Source organism: Lathyrus oleraceus, chromosome 5 (assembly GCF_024323335.1).
Source record: "Lathyrus oleraceus cultivar Zhongwan6 chromosome 5, CAAS_Psat_ZW6_1.0, whole genome shotgun sequence".
Taxonomy (NCBI): domain Eukaryota; kingdom Viridiplantae; phylum Streptophyta; class Magnoliopsida; order Fabales; family Fabaceae; genus Lathyrus; species Lathyrus oleraceus.
Window position 1 is genome coordinate 57,411,328 of NC_066583.1, and position 19,139 is coordinate 57,430,466.

The 19,139-nt window shown below is 32.9% G+C and overlaps 1 protein-coding gene across 1 annotated transcript; it reads right to left on the reverse strand.

Moving 5' to 3' along the window:
• Positions 1-6,815: 6,815 nt before the first annotated feature.
• LOC127085571 (pentatricopeptide repeat-containing protein At5g61800) lies at positions 6,816-8,484 on the reverse strand. Its single transcript, XM_051026077.1, has one exon. It carries the CDS (start codon positions 8,444-8,446, stop codon positions 6,962-6,964), a length of 1,485 nt encoding a protein of 494 aa, XP_050882034.1. The 5' UTR covers positions 8,447-8,484; the 3' UTR covers positions 6,816-6,961.
• Between the last annotated feature and the right edge of the window lie 10,655 nt (positions 8,485-19,139).

A 19,139-nucleotide genomic window follows, 5' to 3' on the forward strand; every position in this document is an offset into this window, starting at 1 on the left:
TGGAGATGATGATGAACATGAATACGCAGCGAAGAACAACAAGAGTTTCTGGAAAATATTGCGTTTCAATCTGTTGCTCATGCGTTGCGTTTTCAAAATGTGTTTGGCGCCGGCTTCAACCAATGAAGCGCTGACACCACATTAATTGTAGCCATGCGTTTTGGACCGGCTGGCACGTATTTACGAAACTGCCATTGCTATATATTTAATTCGTATAACACAAAATGATTATTCCAATAAATATTACAAACTTAAAAAATTCAATATTAGTCCAAATTAGGTGGGACTTTTTTTGTTAGTTTCCAAATTTTATCTACTTTTTTTTAGGCATAGTAGTGTAAGTTGTGCCTGGTAAAATTTTGGAATGGTATATTGATCTTTGACATGTGTGACATAATTGTATGTTTTACCATTTTAATCACCAAATGCTCATACATTATCCAAAATTAATGAAATTTCATATGATGATTCTTGACACATTTCTGAAGATTTTGGTATATCATTTGTAATTTTTAGACCTCTGGATTGGTAGATATGATTTATTCTTTTTGAGTGTGACAATATGTGTCACATTATGATATGCTGAGTTCGTGAATTATTTTTCCATGCTTCCCCTAGGCCTATGGCCCTGATTTTTTGCATGAGATAACATGTAAATGTTAACTTTCAACATGAATTTTTGTGGATTTAGTTGGTCCCTTTTCTAATTGATTTGGATTTTTGATTGCTGTTTAGCATCTTTGGGTTGTTTCTTGTGTAACAAACTTTACATGTGTTGTTGAATGCTCATACTATATCATATGAATGTGAAATTTGATGGAGTGATTCATAACATGTTTAGGTGTAGTTTAGCTTTGGTCCCATTAATTTCTTAATTGTTTTCACTGTTTGGCATGTGATTGAAGTTGATGCTCATTTTGTTACCATGTGTTGGCTTGCATAATTGTGTCTGGATTTCTTGATTTTCATTGACCTAATTTCTTTTTTCCAATTGAGCTGAAAATTGACATGCTATACCTTGAATGTGTCCTGTTCAGGTGTGAATTTTTGTGGAATTAATTGAATGGTTTTGGTATGCTTTTGAGTGAGATAGTTCTGTTTGGTCAATTGAAGTTGTAAATTGCATGATTGATGTTAAATGGTGCATAAAATGAATATGGTGAATGATATGAGCATGGGATCAATTGCATTTGCTTTTGAATTGTTTTAATGTGATTTTGGGTGAATATTACTTGCTGTTTAGAATCTTTTATCCCTTTTGGACCCTAGGCTTGGCCTAGTGGTCTAGTTTCTCACATTTGGTTTGGATTTTCAGGTTAAAAGTGCAAAAGGCTTAAGGAGAGAAATGGAAATTGAAAATTGAATTTGCTTGATGTTGTCCACTAACATGTCTTTGTTTTGTAGGGATTGATGCTTGAGCTTGAGCTTATAGCTTGCACTTGTGTGCACTAACTTGTGTTGCTTTGTACAGATTAACTGATTAACAATTTGCTGTTTACTGTTGGTTTGTCTGAGTACTGATGATACTTGATTGATTTCAGGTACATTTAGTTGCTTACAGTTCTTTAAGAACTTGCTTGCTGCTGCTTGGTTTTTAAACCATTTGAGGTAGGACTTCTATTCTTCATGTAGTCTGGAAGACCTGGCCTGTTACTTGGCCAGGCAACTGTCTGAAGTCCTCCTTAAGAGGCGATGTTTGTGGTTGTTTACATTTGTGCCCAAGCAGGTGAAGACCTCTATGAGGCAATTGGCGGAACCCAAGGGATATGCAATCTACCCCCCGCTATTCTGTTGAGTCGTCCCTCTGCTCACACGGCTGTGTGTTGATGCATTGGGACACAAACCCAAGATCTTGTGCTGTTGCACAATCGAGTCAGAGTCTTGAGCGTAGAAGGGTCCCTCCATTCTGGACCCACGCTCCTTTGTCTGAAGCTCTCCCTGGTCAGGGATAAGAGCTGTGAAGTCTAATCTTCACTCACCTTTCATCAGCTTCACCTTAGCCCCTCAATGGCAAGGTTAAGAGCTAACCTTACTCCGATACAGAGGCTTGTTTGTTGAGGTTGATATGACCCCTCGACTAAAGCCTAGCCCTGATGTTTGAGCCCCTTGTTGGTGTGTTTACTTCATGCTGTATATGTTTGTGTGGTGCGATTGTATCCCCTAGGTTTGCTAGACTCCGCGTAGTCTCGTTTGCATGTCAATTAAGGTAGCACGGTTCCTTCGTATAGGACTTCCTTTCTTGCTTGAGCTTTCCTAAAACACAAACAAACATTATCCCCTCTTAAGGATACGTCAACTCCTTCTACTATAGGTGAGTAAGTCTCCAAAGGTCGAGCATCAGGTAGATTGCGTAGTGACGTCGTCCACTTAAAAAACACAAACCAACAAGAATAGTTTAGCCGAACTACGACAACTCTGATTCTCATGTCCAGATGAGATACGTAGGCACGAGATGCGATGTCTTGTCGAGTTTGACTAACGACTAACACTAATTCTTTTCTCTCGCCCTCGTTGCGATTGAGACCTTCCCTTTCTCTTGCCCTGGTTGCAATCGAGACCCTTCTTCTTGTTGTGTGCTTGGAAGCTGATGTAAGTCCATCGAGTGGCGTTCGGGTTCCAGTGTGCGTGTGTTTGGTTCGGATGCTGATATAGGTCCAGTGATTAGCATTCAGCCTCCACGTTTGCCTCCTTGTGCGTGTGTTTGGTTCAGATGCTGATGTAAGTCCAGTGATTGGCATTCAGGCTCCACGTTTGCCTTTTCCCGTGTTTGTTTGTGTGCGTGTTAGCCGAGCTACGGATGCTCTGATTCTCCTTCGTCCAAAGGAGATACGTATGCATAGGATGCGATATCCTAGCGAGTATGTGTCGTTTCCCCAGTCCGAACTACTTTGACTCTGATGTCTATGCTTGATAGACTAAGTAGACCCAGGATGCGATATCCTGCCGAGTCAGTCTTGCTTGTTTTCTTGTGTCTCTTTCAGCCTGTGTAGATGTTTATTTGAGCAGTGTTTTAGCAACCATTTTCCTTCCTATTGTGCGTGGATCCCGTCGAGTACGAAGGATGCGTAGGGGTGCTAATACCTTCCCTTCGCATAACCGACTCCCGATCCCATTCTCTTTGGTCGCGAGACCATGCTTTTTCCAGGTTTACTCTGAGCGTTTCCTTTCCCTCTTTTGGGATAAATAACGCACGGTGGCGGCTCTGTTGTTCTTGTTTTCCCGCCGGTTTTTCGCGTAATGCGACAATATGTAAGAAAAAAAAAAATTGGAGTCTCAAATATAAGCAAAAATTAATTACAATGGTTACAATTAAATATACCATTCCAATTTTACCCTCAAATTTAGTTTTTCAATATTCATGTTTATTCCTATAATAACTCCACTTTTTACACTTCCAAAGAGCATTTATTCTGAAACGTTGCATTTGTTATCATTGGCTTTTGAAAAGTCATATCCTATTATAAATGGTGCAGTATCATCTTGTACAAAACTCCATGAGTCTTGTTCTTCCTTTTTTTTTTATACTCTAAAAATGGCAAACCCACATCATTTAGCTAATGAGTTTCCATCTATGTTGCATTCCATCATTTCATGATCAATATATGGAGTGTTTAGATCAATATTAAGAGGTATTTTTATGAGAACCAAAAGATAATGATACAGGAAATGTAAAATTTTGGCTATGAAAATGAGAACCAAAAGCTTTAGTATTTATAGAACTCACTATGAAAATGTTAAATTTCTACAGGGCGGGACCATGGAAATTTAGGCGGGTGGAGAATACAGTAAATGGACTAAGAAGTGTTGTTTTTAGGCGGGACAAATTTCTCCAGGAAATTTTAGTAAGAGTAAGTGGAATATATAACCACTAAATGACTAACCATTAAATGGTATTAATAAAAATTGACTAACCATTAAATGGTTATAATAAAAATATTAATTTATTTCTAAATTAATAAATAAGGGTAAATATGGAAAAAATGTATATTTTCCATTACTTAAATGAATATATAGCCACTTTCTTAAAGGGTGAGCTTTTTTTTTTTTGCTTACATATGAGACCGGAGGGAGTACCTCACAAATGATAAGAGGCTAACCCCATAAAGTATACCAAATTTATTATTTTACCTTATAATCACTTTTATAATTTTGGATTTATTTAAAATTTAATTTTTGTTAACTTTAGATAAAACTTACCTCACAAATGATAAGAGGCTAGCCCCACAAAGTATATCAAATTTATTATTTTACCTTATAATCGCACTAAAGGTTTATGTTCTAAAATACAAAATCTCGGCAAAACATTCTAATTATTAAAAAAAATTATAAATTTATATTTTAGGTTTTTTTATTAGGAATATTATTGTTCATAATCTATTTAAAAATTAATGTGTTTGTTATAGTTTGTCAATGACTTTTTATTAAAAAAAAATTCGTTTATAATTGATTTTAAAAAAACATGTTAGGTTACCTATTGTTAATTTAGATGAATGTTAAAAATTCAGAAGAAAACAAAAGAATACAAAAAGAAAAAAGAAAATAAATAATAACTAATTTCAAAGAAAATCAATTATTAGGATTTTGAATCAATTTTTTTTGTTAATGATAATAATTGGGGTTTTAGCTAATATTTAATATTATAATTCGCTTACTATTTTCCTCTCAATTTAGGGTCTATCAAGGGTGTAACTATAATGTTAATTATAATCTTTGTCTTTCGTAAAATCATACCAATAATAGAAATTAGATTTTCTAACGCTATGATCCGAACCACAAGAGAAAAAAAAAGCATATGATTATGTTTATTTCGGTTGATTTTTAGAAATAAAATTTAGTCAAATCAAAACAAATAAATATGATTTTGTCTTGTTAGATTGATTCAATTTTTTATCAGATTTTTATTTAGTCATACATTATCAAATAATAACAAAACTCATCAAATTTAGACAAAAACTTCTCATTCAATATGTAAAAATAAAATTAAAAAAAAGTGAAATAGAAAACCAAAAATAATAGTATAAAATGATATCAAAAATAATTATAATAACAACGAAAAAACAGTGGAGAGAAGATATTAGAGAAGATGAAAAAGAAATATCATAAAAGATGCAATATTAGAGAAGAAATGTGCGATAAAAAACGTAATTGAAAGATAAATCAATAATATAAAAATAAAAAGATGAAAAATAAAGAACATAAGAGATGTGAGTGAGTAAGAGAATATTTATAAGATAAAGTCTGGATTTTAACTTGAGAGAATATTTATAAGATAAAGTCTGGATTTTAACTTGACGCATGGTTTGGTTGAGAAACTAAGAAAAAGTGGGTGCATTCACATATAAAATTAAGTTCTTATTTTAAAGCACCATAAAATTACTTACTTTTACTTTTTCTTTATTTTTTAAGGCAAAACTCATTATTTATCCTTAATAATTTTGTTGGTTTTTTTAAAAACTCCTAGAAATTAAAAAAAAAACATTTTTTAAATAAATAGTAAAATATTGTTTTTTAAAATAAAATTCACACCAACAAATCATTCATTATGATTTTTAATATGATATGATTATATTAATAAGAAATAATATTCTCTATTTTGATTTTAATTTTAGTTTTATTTTATACAAATTTGTCAATTGTATAAGTTATTTTAGAATATAAATAGTATATTCTTGATAAATAGTAAAATCTCTGATTTACTTTGGACAATGACTCATAAAGTATAAAAACCATAAAATGAGTATTTTTTTTAAAATAATTAAAAATACAACTAAAGTTCCTCATATATATTTTTTTAGTTATAATATTATTTCTTAAATAATATTTTACGATATTTTATAGGAAAAACATTTCAAAGTTTAATTGTTATTTGAAGATGTAAATTGATATTATTCTTCCCAAAATATTATAAAAGAGATTTTTATAATCCATTAAAATATATTTATTAATGTTGTATCGAGACACTTATAAAAAAACATCAAGGCAAAATAATCCTATTATAAGGCATGTAGTGATAAAAAATTATTGAGTCATTTAGTTAAAAAAATAAATTTATTGCACATTAATCTATTTAAAAATGTGATTAAATTATAAAGGAAATGGACCGAGACTTTGTGTTTATTTTTAAGTTGGTATTATATTTATTAGGCCATTAATTAATAACAATTTTTATTTTGAAATCATAAATTAATTTTAAAAACATTCTTTTTCTAAAAAATGAAATTATGATGCTAATTTATTAATCATCTATATCACTGAATGTAGGTTAAATTATTTATTTTTCTTAAAATTTGACAGTTATAAATATATGTTATTAAATATTTCTATTGATTTTAAATATTTCTATTGATTTTAAATAATTCAATACAATTAAAGTTAAAGGTTTAAAACCATATCATATGATTCCATCTATTTCTAACATCATCGTAATTATATTACATTATACACAGTTATTACATTTAATTTTGTTTTTAATATTAATCTAATATTTAATTAGTTTTCTTAACGTAAAACTTGGTCTCTCTTTTAGTTTTCTTAACGTAAAACTTGGTCTCTCTTTTAAGTGGCTATTAAATTTATTATGTCCTATCGCGCTTTGGAGAAGACCATGAAAAAAGTTTGGATCCTCAAAATGGCCCTGAAGACATAGAAATGACAAGTTGTTCTCTCAAAAGGGACATGGAGCTCATGGAAGTTTGGATCCAGATTGAATCATCTCCATGCAATTACGGTTTTTTCCAACTGTGTTTGTGTCATAAGGAAGATATACATACACCATTAACTCAAATCAAATAAACTGTAAAGAGACACTCATACAGTATCAAGCAAAAGAATTAATAGAATATAATAACATGTATCATACACCATACATCCTTTTCCATTAAAAGTATATGAGCTCCGAGAGCAAATAAATATAACAGATAATTGCTTAAATTTCAATTACTCATCAAATTTTTGCATTTTGCTAATGCCCATTGAGTCTAATCAAACTAGAGCCAGTAATTTTCTTAGCTCTTCTATTAGCTCCCAAGGATCTCCTAATCTTAACTAAATCATCCCATTGTTCTGTGTTAGCATAAACATTAGCCATGACAGAATAAACCCCGCCATCTTCAGGCTTTATCTCCATTACTTGCTGAGCTGCTTGCTTTGCAATCTCAACATTCCCATGTATCCTACATCCACCTAACAACCCACCCCATGCAGACACATCACCCCCACCTGGTATCCCTCTTATCATTTCCACTGATTCTTCAATCAACCCAGCCCTTGCCAACATATCAGTCATACACCCATAATGCTTAGACTCTCTAGCAACCCCATACACACTTTCCATCTCATTGAAAATCTTTTGAGCTTCATAAACCAACCCAGCATGACTACAACCAATCAACACGCCCAAGAAAGTAATTCCATCAGGCTGAACCCCTTCCGCAACCATTCTAGAAAAATATTTCAACAAAACTAAACCTTTCCCGTGGATAGCAAGACCAACAAGCATAGCATTCCATGTAAACACATCTTTATCTTTGCATGACTCAAATATATCACTTGCAATCTCAACACATCCACATTTTGCATACAAGTCCACCAACCCGGTCGTCAAAAACGAATCAACTCGAATCCCATTACTCCTAATGTAATCATGAACAAACCTACCACGTTCTAACTCCCCTAATTGAGCACAAGCAGATAGAATCGACACCAAAGCTATATTATCCGGAACAATATCCAAACTAATCATCTCATTAAAAAGTTCAATAGCTTCGTGACACAATTTAGCATGGCTATAACCCGCTATCATTGTACTCCAAGAAACATTATCCCTTTTGGGCATTTCGTCGAACAGTTCACGTGCAGAATCAAGCTGGAAACTTTTAACAAACCCATCAATCATAGCATTGTAAGATATAATATCTCTATAAGAACTTTGACGGAACACTTTGTGAGCATCACTTACACGGTTATTAACAGAGTATACATGAATAAGCGAGTTGAGAACGAAGGAATCATGGAGGAAACCGAATTTGAAGACATGGGAGTGAAGAGACTGAGCGAGAGAGAGGGAATTGAGTTGAGATGAAGCTTTGAGGATTAAAGGGAAAGTATGGAAGTCAAGTGGGAGAGAGAGACGGCGGAGAGAGAGAAAGATTTGGAGGGCGGAGAGGGGGGAAGAGAGGAGAGTGTGGATTCTGATGAGGGTGTTGTAGGTGAAAGTTGTTGGGTTTGGAATTGAGTTGAAGACGGAAAGTGCATAGGTTGTTAGAGTTGATTTGGAACATGTTTTGTTGTTTTTGTTTGAGGGGATTAAGGAAGTGAAAGTGGAAATGATGTTGTTTAAGATTGTGGATTTGTGGTGAGGTAATAGACCTGTGGTGATTGTGTGAGCGTGGATTTGGTGAAGATGTTTCATGGATTTGCATTGTTTAATAAAATTCAAGATTCTCATATCAATTGATTATTATTTGTGGATTGTTAAATTGTGGTGGCAAAATAATCATACTATAAAGAGTTTAGCAAAATAAAAGTACTACATGTTACCGTAAAAGCTATTTGTTAAAAAAAATATGTGATTAATTTTATTAAATACTTTTATAGAAGTAAATGGTCGTTGTAACTTATTTTTTATCTTACTACAAATAAATAAATAAGAGTGTTATTCACAAATTAGTTACTAATATTATATTGAATTTTAAAATTTAAAATTTAAAATTTTAAAAATAAGTAAATAATAGGCAAGTTAATAGGAATTAAGGGTATAATATTTTTTTAAAGGTTTTTAATACAGTTTTTGTCATCTATTTTAACTAATTCACGAAATTGATCCTTCAATTTTAATTTAAATAATTTTGATCCTGTATTTTAAATTTAAATTAACAATGTTTGTTTTTGTTAAATAATAAATTAATTGTAAAACATAAGAAATTATTGTATATAAATTTATTATTGAACTTTGTATATAGAAATATAGGTTAAAAAATGAAAAAAATTCATCTAGTTTTTATGAAAAATCGTGAGTGAAATTAAAACTGTTTCAATTTAAAATAGAGAATTAAAACTGCTTGAATTTAAAATAAAAAGATTAATTTTATTAAACAGACAAAATTAGAAGATTAAAATTGCAATTTAACTTTTAGAAAACACTATTGAATTTTTAACTTAATGGGACATGTATATCTTGCGTTTTAATTTTGTTTGAATAAGATTTAAGAAAATATTAAATGAACTAACCGCATGTTTCAACTAACCTAGAAGAAACATTAATTTATCTAACCTAGAAGAAAGTACAAAAATCCAAAAAACTAATTAACTTTGTCATACAAAACTAACAAACGTTTGATATGCTCATCAAAATTAAATCTCTTTGATGGTCATAAGATGAGTAAGAAATATAGCACCATTGCATGATAACTTGCAAACCACAATCCACAATCAAGATGTGTAAGTTGAGAGGGTCGGATGTGGAAAATTCAAGTCTATTTTATCCTAATAAAGAAAATAATCTATTGGAAATGACATTTTCTATTATAAGTCATGTGAATTGTGGTATGCAGAGTTGACGTCGGATCTCCAGATATCTGAATGTTGAAAATTTTGAATTTTCACACCACGTTGCCCAAATTACATATTATGGACGATCATACATAAAAAAAATAGAGTCAAGTGTATCCTATTGAGGGAAATAGTCAGTTGGGAAGGACCATTTCTATTGGAAGTCATATAAACTATGATCTGGAAAGTTGATGGCGGACCTCCGGGTGCCTGATTGTTGAAAATTTTAAATTTCCATGCCAGTTAGTCCAAATTACACGATATGGACGACCGAATGTGGAAAATTTGAGTCGTTTTTATCCAAGTGAGGGAAATAGTCGATTGTGAAAGATCTTTTTTATGGAAAGTCATGTAAATTGTGGGCTGGAAAGATGATGGCGGACCTCCAGGTGTCTGATTATTGAAAAAATTTAATTTCCACGTTAGATAGTCCAAATTAAATGTTGTAGATGTCGGATGTGGAAAACACAAGTTGGTTTTATTCTAGTGAGAGAAATAGTTAGTTGGGAAGAACCATTTCTATTGAAAGTCGTTGAATTATGGTCTGGAAAGTTAATGGTAGACCTCCAAGTGCTTGATCATTGAAAAATTCAAATTTTCACACCATTGAGTCGAAATTACACGTTGTGGACGGTCAGATGTGGAAAGTATGAGTCAATTTTAACCCACTGAAGGAAATAGTCAGTTGGGAAGGATCCTTTCTATGGGAAGTCGTATGAATTATGCTCTGCAAATTTGATGGTAGAGCTCCAGGTGTCTGACTGTTGAAAATTTTGAATTTCCACGCCAGTGAGTTCAAATTACACGTTGTGGACGGTTAGATGTGGAAAATTTGAGTCAATTTTATTCTAATGAGGGAAATAGTTAGTTGGAAATGACCATTTCTATTAGAAGTCATGTGAATTATGGTCTAGAAAGTTGATGGCATACCTCTGGGTGCCTAATTGTTGAAATATTTGAATTTCCATCCCATTTACACCAAATTGCACAATGTGGACAATCAAATGTAGAAATTTTGAATCGGTTTTATACCAAAGAGGGGAATAGTCAAATGGGAAGAACCCTTTTAATTTGGAAGTCAAGTGAATTATGGTATAGAAAGTTGATGACTGACCTCTGGGTGTCTAATTGTTGAAAAAATTTAATTTTCGTGCTAGTGAGACCAAATTGTTGGAAATTCACCAAAAACATGTGGAGAACTTCACTACAATCTTGATGAACAAGATTCAATCACACCGATCGAATTCCCTCTTATTCTTCACTCTTCACTCGAGTGAATCAACCAACGTTAATTGTAAGATGATTCTCGCTGCATAATTGTTGATGGAATAAGAAAGAAAAGATGAAATTGGAGAAGAAAGAAATTAGGGTTCAGTCAAAATATATTATACTGCCACGAGTGAATCAACGGACCTACTATTGAAAATCTCGGATATGCGTAAAGGTGTTAATGGTATGATAACAATCTGCAAGTTGATTAACAACACTTTAAATAACAAATTGAATCATCTACTATAGTAAAGGTCTATCTTCAATGATAACAACACACGTAAAATTAGTTGAAACAAATTGTCGAACACTTTACGTGTGATTAACAAAGTTTGGATGTTTATATAGTGTTTGTAGTTCTTAGAAATCCAATCACTACCAAATGGTATGTGATTACAACAACAACACAAATGATTCAAAAATTATTATTCAAACAATGTTGATCAAGAGATCAAAGTTATCAACAGTTTGCAAACCGAAAAATAAATGAGAGAGAGAGAGAGAGTACACAAGAATTTGTTTAGGCAGTTCCCCAATTAACCTCTCTATGGATACGTATGTCCTTAATTTGAATTCGAATTGAGATATTATAATAAATCTTACTTTGAAAATGTATGTATACAAGAGATGAGAAATCAAATCCCATAAACCATAAGTTTGTTCTTGACTCTAGCACCTCCAAAAACTTTGATCAAAGATTGATCAAGACACCAATAATGCCGCTTCAATTTACCTGTTGTTGCTACTTCCTTGCATGATCTCCTTGTCTCAAGGCTTTCACCCAGCTTAATTAATCCCAAGCGCACACTTGTTGAACCCAAGATTTGTAAACATGATCCACTGTTTCACGCTACTTTCTTGCACGACCCACCTAGTCCCAAGGTTTTCACTCGATCGAATCCAAATTGCACAATCTTTTCCAAAACCTTCAAACCCTAAAGATCTTCAAGGAAAACCCCACCTTGGTTTTATGATTTGAACCCCTCAAAGATCTCAACCCAATATTCTCGGTACAACAAATCTAATTGGATGTTATCAATCCTAATCTAGATGGCACCCAATCAAAAAATGATAATGTGCAGTTTGATTGTGTGTATACATAGATTGAATTTAAGATGATGAGATACTTCAAAATCCTGGACTCATGTAGGTTTTACTCACTCTAGAAACCTTGCTAGAAAATGATGCATGTATGAAGTATTTATATGCATGAGTAATTTCGGGAAAAAACGAATGCAAAGGACTTGAGAAAAATATGAATTTTTGAAAAATTACATCGGATAGGTCAACCTATAAAAGTTATGTGTCGACCTGTTTGATACATAGGTCAACCTGTCTAAAGTCATGTGTCGACCTATGACTACTATACGATCCCTATGTGTCGACCTGAAGACTCGGCACATGAAACGAAAGCTACATGTTTTAATACTGCGTCATATGTGTCAACCTATAGGGGGAGATTTTAAACACGCGAATTTTGTCCCGTTTATTACAAAAGTTTGGAATGAAAGCAATGTTTAAGGCATGAAGGTTCTTCAGTTCAAAGAAAAGTTAAGAAGGTTAAAAGAAGATGTGAAAACTTAGAATCTGACATCTTTGGAATCCTTGATTTGAATATAGATTAGGCGACTAAAGACTTGAATGAGTTGGATATTCAAGTGGTTGTTATGGGGGAAGTTATTACAAAGGCTATCTCACATAAACGGGTTAAGGCTACAAACAGGTTGTAGCAATCGTGGCATTGCAAGGAATCAATTCTAAGAGAGAAATCAAAAGCGAGATGGATTCAAGAGGGTGACTTCAATTCTAAGTACTTTCATTTAGTGATGAAAAGGAATTTTCGGCGCAATAGAATTGTGGCACTTAACTCTGATAAAGGCATGCTCAATCAAGTTGATGAGATAAAAGGTGAAATTTTCAATCACTTTCGGTAGAGATTCTTAGAGCCTGGGTCAAGCAAACTGAAATTGCTTGGAGTGGATTTTAGGCACTTATCTCAGTCAGACAATATTTTACTAGAAGAGCCTTTCACTTTGGAAGAAATAAAGGAGGCGGTGTGGAACTCTGAAGGCGAAAGGTTGTGAATGTTGTGTTAATAGTTGGTGAAGAACAACCACTGTGGAATTTTGAGTTTGCATGATCTCTTCGACATTGAATGATATGTATGGGGAAGAAGATGTGGACACAGAATATTTATTTGTTTACACCAAATATTAAATGTTGTTCTTCATTGTCATTGATGTCGATGAAGAACAAATTTGGATATCTTAGAAAAGAGCACATGTTGGGGATCCTTGTTTCGTTAATCTTGAGTAATATTAAATGTTGAATGCAATATATGCTCTGTGACTTTTGCACTCATTTGTTTCTGATATAAAATATAAAAAAAGTTAGATAAATAAAATAAATACAATTTTTTTCTGCACGTGCAATCTGTAAGACCCCAATTTTGTCCCTAAGATCCCTCATGGCATCATAACATTTCATTTGCATAGCCTCGAGGATCATTAGCATCTTGGTTCCCTTTGCCTTTGGGTGGGACCTTCTGTGAGTTGGTTTGAGATCACCAAGCATGCTTGAATTGTATATCATTGCTTTCCTCATTTTGTTTACTAACCAAAAGCACAAAATAGGTCACTAACATTTTTGTTTGTAGCTTGAGCAATCACAAGGTCCAAAGCTTCTAGGAGATCATTGGTACAAAAACATGGTCAAGAGGAGATGATAGCAAGCATGGCAATGGTTCCCAAAGCTATCATCCATCAAATATTCCTCCCTAGTACCTCAATGCATCATTTTTATCAAAGCAAGTCAAAGGGTTTGAGGTCTTGTTCTTCAGAGAAACCCTAATTCATCTGTGCATCACAATGCCTTGCTCATGAAGCAACCTCAGCCCATGGTCAAATACAATCAAGGTAAGTTCTTTAATTCATCATTTCATGCATATTTGAACTTATTTGAGTGTCCTCAATCATCAATTCATCAAGATATGAGTTGTGGACTTGAGAAGTTGATCAGTCAATTCATCTGACTATTTTGAAATACACTAAGACCTAACTTTTTATGTGTTGGTCAAATGGAGATCGTTCAAAAATAAAAAATATTCTTAAGGACAATATTAACAACTTTCATGTTCATCAAAAATTGATTTGAAGCTTGGAAGGCCATCTGCCATTCCAATACATTATAGGTCATTTTGACTGAAACCCTAATTGTGGGTCAACTTCCCAAGGACATAACTCATTCATTTTTTATGATTTTGAGGTGGGATTAAATGCATTGGAAAGATTACGATGTCTACTTCAAATGTTATGTTGAACAAAATTTCAAAATCTCAAAGGAAATACATGTGATAATGCAAGACATTATAGGTCCTTTTTGACCAAATGCATTAAAAGTCAAAAAAGTCCAACTTCAAGTGCCCATAACTCTTTCATCAAAAATCCAAATGATGCAAAATTTAAGTCCATTTTTATTTTATTGAAAAGATATACAACTTTTATGTTGGAGGTTTTTTCATTTGAGGCTTGCATCATAAAAACAGAAGGGCTTGAACATTGGCCAAATTTAGAAACTTTGCCTTTACATGTTTTGCACCTTGCACTTTAAACTCAAATTTCACCAATTTCCACACTTCAAATGGATTTTTTCCCAACATAACAATTGTTCCTTACATCAAAACCTTTCCAACCATTACTCACATGATCATGTTTGGATTTCTTCATTGGGACTTTCGAAGAGATGAATGTTTAGGTACAAATGAGAAATTCACTTGAAATCTTGGTACATAAGCAATTGCCTTGCAAGTCACACGTCCAATTCCATTTGGCTGATGCTCAGAATTCATTTGGCATTGTTTTTGGGCCTTGTACATGATCATGCAAGCCCATGCAATGAAGCTCCACATGCCATGCACACGGATTGATCACATTCTCCTCGCCACTTCCTCTATAAATAGAGACCTCATTCCATTCATTTCAGAGACCTAATTCAACCTGAAATGCTGCAGAATTCTTTCCATAGCCATCACTAAAGAAGCAATTCCATTTTTCTCAAATTTTTCAGATCTAAAATTCAACTTCATCTGGTTGAATTCTTAGATCTAATGCTTCTAAACCTTCATCATTCATCTCATTGAAATTCTGTTTTGGTAAAGCAAGCAAAGAATCAAGCTCAAGTTACCAGAATTCCAGCTTACACTTCAACTGGTATTTTCTTCGAATCTCATCATCCATTGACCTATTTGCTTGGATCTTGTGTTGGCTGAAGTCCTCTCAATAGAGGCATCATAATTATGCATTCAATTTTTGAAATCCATTGAGTTCATGATAAACACCAGATTTTTCAACCTCTGATTTCTCACACCATGGAGATCTAGAGTGAAAATGGATGGTACAGGGATGATGTACATCATCCCAGCTTTCTAAAGATGTATAAATCGTGCATTTTCATTAAGGTTTGGATCTCTGCATTTTTCGCCGGAAAATCCAAGCTCACCGGAGAAGACGGTGGCTCCGGTGGCTTCATCATTGCCAGATCAATTCCTGGCCGTGTGATCTCTTTTCTAGATCTAATCTGGATCATCCATTGCTATGACTTTTATTTGTTTTCCATGTGATGGCATTGACCGTGGATCACCATATGCGCGCGCCTCAGGAGCGTGTGATCTGCCAACTCAATTAATGAGCTCAGATCCAACGCTCCTTGTTTTTTCGCTTTTTTCTATTTTCTGATTTTATTTTCTTTAATCCCTTTTATATCAAAAAATCATATCTCTCTCATTTTTAATTCAAAAATTATGGGACCAATTGCATTAGTCTCCAAATAATTTATAGTTTCTATTTCTGATTTTTTTTTATTTTTTATTTTGTCATTTGATATTTTTTGTGAATTTTCTCTTTTCTGGTTATTTTTAATTCATTTTAAATAGTTTTTGATATCCAAAAAATACAAAAATATTTTCCTAACCTATTTGAATGATGATGGATCTATGAAAAATATTCTCATCAATTTTTGAATTGATTTGAGATTTTAGTTCAATTAGTTTATTTTTATTCATTTTTTTAATTGATTAAAAATAGTTTCTGACTTTTAAAAATGCTGAAATTTTTTGTCAAACTTTGTTTGACCTTGTTAAACTTAGGATAAATTACTTGGACCTTTCAAGGTTAATTTGAAGTAATTTTGAAGTTTGACCTTTCCATTTTATTTTTAATTCAAGTTTAATTAAATATTAAAAAATGCCAAAAATAGTTTATTCATTTCTTGACTCCCAATCTTCATCTCACTTCTGTTTTTGATTGTTTGACCTTGACTTTCAATGTTATTGGTCAACATATGAGGATTGGTACATTGTATTTCATTTAATGCACTTTAATTTTGCCATTTCCATTTCTCTTATCCATCTCCTCCTTCTTCTTCTTCTATTTCTTTTCTTCTTGATCAATAAGTTGAAGGTTGATAAGTTAGCATTGGTTAGGGAGATTTAATCTTCTTTGATTCAAATCTAATTCATCTTGATCAATTGATCAAGTGAATGACTTTGCATTAAGGATATGTTGTCTTTTAAATCATGCAAAAGGCTTAAACCAATACAAGATCAATTCTCATTTTCTTTTTTTGGCATGGCAAGTTTTTGGGACTTGGTTCACTAATCAAGACTCCTAACTTGTGTTTGTTGCCTACATTATTATTGACCGGCCTCAGATAGTTGTGACTTCTACATAAGTCCAATTACAAATGCTTAACATAGCGCTAAATTTGCCTTATGGCACACTAACTACTAACACTAACCATTGACAATTAACATTTACTTTATGCAATTTACTTTTATGCAATTTACTATTCTTGCACATATTATCCATTTGCTTTTCTCTTTGCTCATTTGAGCACATGTTTATGTTAATGCCATTTGCCTTTTGCTCACTTGAGCACATATTTGTGTATATATTATTGTGCTTGTGTTTTTGTTTTGATTGTAGTGGACCAAATGCAAAGAAATGGACTTAGTTTCTAGGACCTTCCCTATGAAAAAAATGGAGAATTGGACTTAGATTCTAGGACCTTCCTTATGCAAAATTGGAGTAAAAGGATCTTAATGATGAAGATGGATTGGAAGGACCAAATCTCTAAACTCACTCTTGTCCATTCTTGTTTTACTTCATGGAATCTTTGATGTGTGTGCTTTTGTGTTAGGAGTTTCCATTTGAGCTTAATTGGAGGACCATTGCCATGATCATCCAAGTGGAAGATACCAGATACATTGAGGATCTCTTAAGAGACTTATTTAATTGCTTATGCTTTGTGGTTGCTTATTCCAAAGGATGGGAGCTACTTGGATTATCAATATGATCTCAAGAGAGGGACTCCATTGTGGTTTTGATTCTTCATCCCTCATCTTTTTGTTTTACTTAGGACTTAGCCCTTCTTCTTCATCTCTCCACTCTAACCCAAGCCAAAACCTTTTGTGCAAACATTTAACCTTTGCTTTCAAACATTAGAAACCTAAGCCTTATGCTTTTGATTTTCAAACTTTCTTTTCACAATACTTATTTTGAATTGAATCTTTAAGTCAACTTTGACTATTTTATACATACTTCTAATTGGTAAATATAACCCATTCAAATTTCTTTTTGTGGTTCCAATGGCCACTTCTTAATCAAATTTTCCATAACCTTTAGCTATTAGGTTTGAGTTATCTTTGTGGTAGATGTAATACTCACCTATGTCCTTAGTGATGGACAATGAGTCTTCCATGCTTATTATAGGGTTAACCTCTCACTAGCATGTTGAAGTTATCCTCACATGGTGGATTTGTGGTTTAGTTGAGTTTTCTCCCTTTGATAACAAAAGACCTTAAGGCTTTTGGACCAATCAATTCACCAACTTGTTTTGAGATTTTTATCCCGAACTACGAGGTTTTGATCCTAATCTTTTTTTAAGATGGTGCGTAGGCAATGGGTTTATCCATCCAAACACAAAATATAAATAACTTGTATATTCTCTTCTCATCTCTTCAATCATGTTTGCACAAACAAATTTTCACAAAAACAAACAACCTTTGCAACAAGTATGAGAAGGGCTCCCTAGGAGTACCTAGGATGTTTTGGGTGTCTAACACCTTCCCATTACATAACCAACCCCCTTACCCAGATCTCTATTTCTCTTTTACTAGTTTTTGTTAAAACTTTTAGGTTTTTGTTCGCTTTCTAACCATTCCTTTGGATAAATAGAAGTGCGGTGGCGACTCGACTTTGTATGATTTACCTTGGATTTAGTCAATATCTCTAATGGTAACGAATACCCCGCTACACAATCCATCACATAAACCTTTGGCAAAGTAAATACAGTACTCTCACCAACCACATATTAAAAAACATAAATTTTGTCTGCTCTTGCAATCTATCATATTGATATTTTTACTTTGTAAAATCTCATGGCGCTCTGATTAAAAATATAGGGTTTCATAACAACGCTTGTATTTTTTGTGGATTCATATTTTAACATTCATAATGCTTTTATAATGAGGGTTTTAGGTTTCACGAGGATCACTAATAGCGGTTTCTTGAGCGTTGATAGTCATTAAATGGAATAGCAAAATTTGTTTAAGGACGGTAAAGAAACTCAATAAACACGTTAATATTTTACCTCAGTTATTATTCAAAACCGAGATAAAATATGTTTCTTTTTAAATAGAAAATCAATTAAATTTGTTCTGACCCAAACGCCACATATCTCTCGGTTTCTGCTAAAAAACGAGGGGACAAAGTTATTTTTTTATATTTATATTATTTATACAGAATATTAAAATAATTTGTTTAAACAAAACATGAGTTTGACAATAGACTCTTTGAAAACGACCTATCTTTTCAAATTTCTGAAAAGTTATCTGTTCCAAATAAGAGAATTTTTTTCCCGTACTTGCAATCAATCCCAGAGAGGTTTCATTACTTGAGAAAATGTTTTCATGGAAAATGCGTTCACATGAAAGAGAAATTTATGATTGTGTTTAGAAATAAATTTCTCAATGTAGTCAACTAAGAAAACAATATTTTTCTCAATATTTTCTTTGACTGACAACATAGGAAGGTTATTACATAAATACGACAACAACATCAACATCATTATGTGAGATAGATTGTAAGGGTAGAAAAAAAATTGTTCAATATTGAAGAACATTGGAGATTTTTTTTGTCTGACAATCCATCCCAAATAATGATGCATAAGACCTAGGGTAAAATCTAATTAACGAGTATTTTTATAGTAAAATATGAAAGTTTAATCCCTCGGTTATTAAATATAACCGAAGGAAAATATTAATA